At 37.2% G+C, this 4,665-nt stretch overlaps 2 protein-coding genes across 3 annotated transcripts in view; one reads left to right on the top strand and one right to left on the bottom strand.

Annotated features, from left to right (window-relative positions):
- Window positions 1-1,197: 1,197 nt before the first annotated feature.
- On the top strand, window positions 1,198-2,784 carry LOC100175175. The gene is made up of 4 exons (XM_002130963.5): window positions 1,198-1,390; window positions 1,705-2,012; window positions 2,151-2,241; window positions 2,423-2,784. Exons 1-4 carry the CDS (start codon window positions 1,388-1,390, stop codon window positions 2,534-2,536), a joined length of 516 nt encoding a protein of 171 aa, XP_002130999.1. The 5' UTR covers window positions 1,198-1,387; the 3' UTR covers window positions 2,537-2,784.
- LOC100175281 (phosphofurin acidic cluster sorting protein 1-like) overlaps window positions 2,646-4,665 on the bottom strand; it is a 15,448-nt gene continuing 13,428 nt past the window's right edge. For both annotated transcript variants that reach the window (XM_018816354.2, XM_018816355.2), the window contains exons 19-20: window positions 3,373-3,486; window positions 2,646-2,909 (exon numbers count right to left, since the gene is read on the bottom strand). In XM_018816354.2, the coding sequence (XP_018671899.1) occupies window positions 2,800-2,909; window positions 3,373-3,486 (224 nt within the window). In that variant the 3' untranslated portion in view covers window positions 2,646-2,799. The remainder of the gene's footprint in view (window positions 2,910-3,372; window positions 3,487-4,665) is intronic.

Genomic DNA, 4,665 nt, shown 5'->3' with positions numbered 1-4,665 from the left:
TCGGAACGATAAAACAGAATGGAAACCTGTCCCACTTTGCCTCAACCAACTCAACATATGGGACAACTAAAAAGTAATAAACATTTGCATATAATTGTTTCAACTTTTTGCGCATGCGCAGTAGCGTGGTCACACATCGGCAATATCACTTTGGAAGAAATAATAATAAGTTCGTTTTTTAGCGTATTTAAGCAAGAGGTGTCAAATCAAGAATTCAGAGGTTCCTATTTTTTTCTATATGGGTGAGGTCCTACAGTGAGGCATGTCATGGGACCTGGGATTTAGACCACAGTTGGCCCATTACCCCAACATTGTATGTGCACATTCTATTCTATATGGGTGAGGTCCTACAGTGAGGCATGCCATGGGACCTGGGATTTAGACCAGAGTTGGTCCATTACCCCAACATTGTATATGCACATTCTATTCTATATGGGTGAGGTCCTACAGTGAGGCATGCCATGGGACCTGGGATTTAGACCAGAGTTGGTCCATTACCCCAACATTGTATATGCACATTCTATTCTATATGGGTGAGGTCCTACAGTGAGGCACGCCATGGGACCTGGGATTTAGGCCAGAGTTGGCCCATTACCCCAACATTGTATATGTACATTCTATTCTGTATGGGTGAGGCCCTACAGTGAGGCAAGTCACTCATCGTAGTTTAAAACCTTTAGGTAATATATAAACCTTTGGACCCCGTTTTAAAATTCCCACAAAACACAACATTTGATTGCAGGGTTGCTAACAACCAATGTTGAAACATATTTGTAGATATTCTAACTTTGCTAACAACAGTTTTAAGGAAAAGCGAAATACGTATTTATTGAAGTTTTTCAGTGTTTGTGAACTGCTTTAACATCTTCAGGAGAATAAGAAGTTATCAGTTTAAAATACGATAATTTTATTCTTTGGTTTAATTTAAAGTTTTATACGGGTGAAATTTGTCAAAAAAACTTAACTGGCAGTACTAGCGGTATCCATTGGCGCACCATATATGGGTAATAACCACGAACAACAGTTTCCTGCTAGAACCGTATTGGCAGGCGTGTTGCTTCTGTGGCGGCGTATTTGGCACTTTCTTATAAACTAGTAGCTCGTCCGTTTGGTTTACAAAACTAAATATGGAATAATATGTGTAGTGTGTATACGCAGACTTCTTATAAAGTTTTGACGCAGGATATTTTGCGTGGATTGATTTAAAAATAAAGGCAGATGAGAAATTAACTGCGAAGTTACGTGTTATGTTTCGTATTTATGGTTTTAAACCAGCTAGTCTGGTCGTTTCATTATAATGTTTCAATTATGCCGTAGGTATATAACATTTTGACTTATTTTTCAGATCCTTTTAATTCATTTAAGTTTTGCAGCTGAAAGTTAAGCCATGGTAAGTCTGCTTTATATTTTACTTAACAAACTCACTTTTGTGTAAAATTAAAAATACTGTTATCGTAAAATTTTGGATGCCATAAGATGCACCTTAAAGTTTTAGTTGGTGATAAGATGTTGAAAAGTTCAAAATATAGTTGACTTGTATAGTTGTATGCAACAGCCATGCCTATAAAATAATGTTGTATCCCAAACCTTTTTATGCCAAATGTCACCTTGCTGTTGATTCCATTCTCTAAGTTCTTTAAGTAATATTTTTGCTTTTATAAACATGTGTGTGCCAAGTACTTTAATGCCTTATGTTTTCCACAGTCAGTATCTGGAATTAAGTTTGAAGGCGAATCGGAAAAGTTGTATGTAAAAACTGTGGAAGGGGAGACCCAAAAAAAGCGTGGACCCCAGAGAATTCTCGCACGTTTCTTTTACATTACCCCGGAGGTCAAAAAGGAGGGCAGACAAATAAAACATCTGGAAGGAGCCGATATCACCTATGAGGACCCGGACTGCTTTGATAAGTTTTTGGAATTTGTAAAAACTCAGACGACTGTGTATGCGCAGTTGAATGCCAGCTTCATGATTGGGCATGATCGGTTTAGAGAGAAAGTATCTGCAGTGAAATGGTAAGAGGGTTTGTCACTATCAGTATATTGACTTTTATTTGTCTTTTTGATTACAAAGATAAAAACAAGTTTAAAACAAAAACAAAGGATTTAAATATAGCAACATTGCGTTAAAGTTCACCAGACTATTTTATTTAGGATCAGTGCGGCCGCCACTATTAAGGAAAGAATGGTTTATTCTACTACCTTCTCCGCTTTTGCGACGAAAAAAGATCTTTTCAAAGTTGAGGTATGAATGTATGATATGGTTACAATGTGTTATTGTAGTTACACACGCGGTAACTTGTAAACAAGCATGAGGTGTATGAAACAAAACACCCGTGTTACAACGACTGTCGTTGCGCCGAAAACTACTAAATGAAACCAGACATAAGTGTTTTGTTTGTAAATAATTAAAGTTATTTGTGTAGATAGCCGATGCAGATGAGCTGACCCTAGCGAACTTCGTGAATAAGTTCTTAAAAGAAGCAGGGGGCTCCAAAATCACCAATTTTTGCGGCAAAGATTGTCAGCATTGTGACTAAACATAAGAAACTGACGACTGCCTGGTTATGCTAGTTAAGATGAGAGAGTCTACCTGTAAACAATCATCTCGACCTAATCTGATGTTCACAGCATTCATAACACCATTAAGTCTTTGTTGTAAAATCATTTTGCTTGAAATATATATATCATACTTATTGTCTAACTGTGTATACTAGAGTGGAGGCATTCCAATTGTAAGCAATAATATTAAATGGTTTAGTGTTATAAATAAATGATTGACATAAAACAAATTGCACATAAATTACGACATAGAACTAAAAGAAGCCACAGGAAAGGCATTGACATGACTGGACCAATGTGAGGATAGCTGGAAAAACTTGATGTCCCTCCATTCAACCCCATCAACTTGCACTAAACAAAGAAACAATTTAAAACGTATTACGGCTTCACTCCATATCATGGATCGTCGTTAGCGTCCCATAGTTGAGGCATTTAACATCCAGACTGTAATAAATTGAGCTTTTTACGTATGGTAACTTATACTTGTGGAAGTTTTCAGCAGGTCAGCTTCAACAAACAGTTTATCAATTATATTTTATGCATTGGCTTTTGTTTAACAGCCAAAAATAGTGAGGTTAGAGTGTCTGCCTGTAGCTGGGAGGTTACACGGTTCAAGACCAACCGCTGCTAGTGTAGTTGTATTATATCCTGGCAGAGCAGTTAGTCCACCTGCCTGTAGCTCAGTCGTTACAGGTACAAAGATCATGGTTGCTACTATTGTGGGTGTCCTTGGGCAAGACACTTAACGGCAATTGCTCCAACCCAGTAGTCACTAATGGGTTGTCCAAAGTAAACAACCAACAATGTTACCTACCTCTTAGTAAACTGTTTTGATGTTTAGACGTGCAGATCAACCTATTAATACTCCCGACGGCTTGGGATTTCGATTCAGCTTCCTTTTCTTTGCCTTTCTTTCCCGGCAACCTCACTGCAAACATCATAAACTATTGTAGGAAAGTCATAATTACTATGAAAAAGTTAAGATATAAATATTATTTAAAAAAAAAACAATTTGCAAAAAGCACAAATTATTACAAATAAGTTCTAATCCTAAATCTACAATAAATTTCTTTGGTTTGACCTTTAATTCAATATTTCGACAATTTATATAAATATATACTGCATCTCCCTATATATGGATGTATTCAAGGCATGGGTGATTGGGCAGTGGTGTATCAATATGGTTGGTGTGCTTGCATTGAAACTGTAGGATCCCATGCTTGATTCATCAACTGTTACTGCTATGTGTGTTCTGGGCAACCACTAAACATATGTGTGTATGAAACAGAACACCTGTGTAATAACGACTGTCGTCTTGCCATGCGAGGATAAATAAGTTATATTGTGGGTGTATGTGTCCTGTTGGTAAAAAGTTCAAAATATAGTTGACTTGTATAGTTGTATGCAACAGCCATGCCTATAAAATGGTGTATGAAACAGAACACTCGGGTTATAACGACTGTCATTGTCCCGCTATGTGAGGATAAATGAGTTGCATTTGTTCAAACATTTGGACCAAGTAACCTCAACTTATTACTTATCATTTTTTTCCCTTTAGTAACAACATCGAGTATAAGTCCCGATTGTACAGCTCGATCACCAGCTAGCGGGAGGCAGCTGACGTGGAACGAACGAAAGTTTGTCTTTAAGCTGTTTTTGTTGTTGTCTTTTTCTTTCCAGTAATCAACCTGTAGCCCAAGTTTAACTTCCAGTGGCCCACTACTGCTGGTAGTGGTGGTAGAACTTCTGGGGAATACGATGAATAGATTGGATTTTATTATTGGGGAGTCCTTGTTAAGGACCTGGGATTTAGACCAGAGTTGGTTCATTACCCCAACACCCACTAAGAATTCTTGGATTAAAGTAACATTTAGTAAGTTGATGACAGAGAATCAGGTTATAAAACACAATATAAAATTTGTAAAGAATTGTTCATTGTCTAACAATGGATGGGAAGATGAACAGGAGTGAAAGTATGAACCATTTTACCCCAACTGGTTACCTACTATACACATATATATAAATGGAACATCTTACTTACAATGCATCTACAGACCATTTTACCCCAACCTAATACAAAGTTAATAATCCTCTTACATAGCGATGG

The sequence above is a fragment of the Ciona intestinalis genome, unplaced genomic scaffold, assembly GCF_000224145.3.
Source record: "Ciona intestinalis unplaced genomic scaffold, KH HT000183.1, whole genome shotgun sequence".
Taxonomy (NCBI): Eukaryota; Metazoa; Chordata; class Ascidiacea; order Phlebobranchia; family Cionidae; genus Ciona; species Ciona intestinalis.
The sequence above is the reverse complement of the archived record's forward strand: the minus strand, read 5'-3'. Positions and strand labels throughout refer to the sequence as shown.

Coding starts and splice junctions, on each gene's coding strand:
- LOC100175175 (XM_002130963.5), top strand. Junction 2,013..2,150: donor AAAGTATCTGCAGTGAAATG/GTAAGAGGGTTT, acceptor TATTTTATTTAG/GATCAGTGCGGCCGCCACTA. Junction 2,242..2,422: donor AAGATCTTTTCAAAGTTGAG/GTATGAATGTAT, acceptor TTATTTGTGTAG/ATAGCCGATGCAGATGAGCT.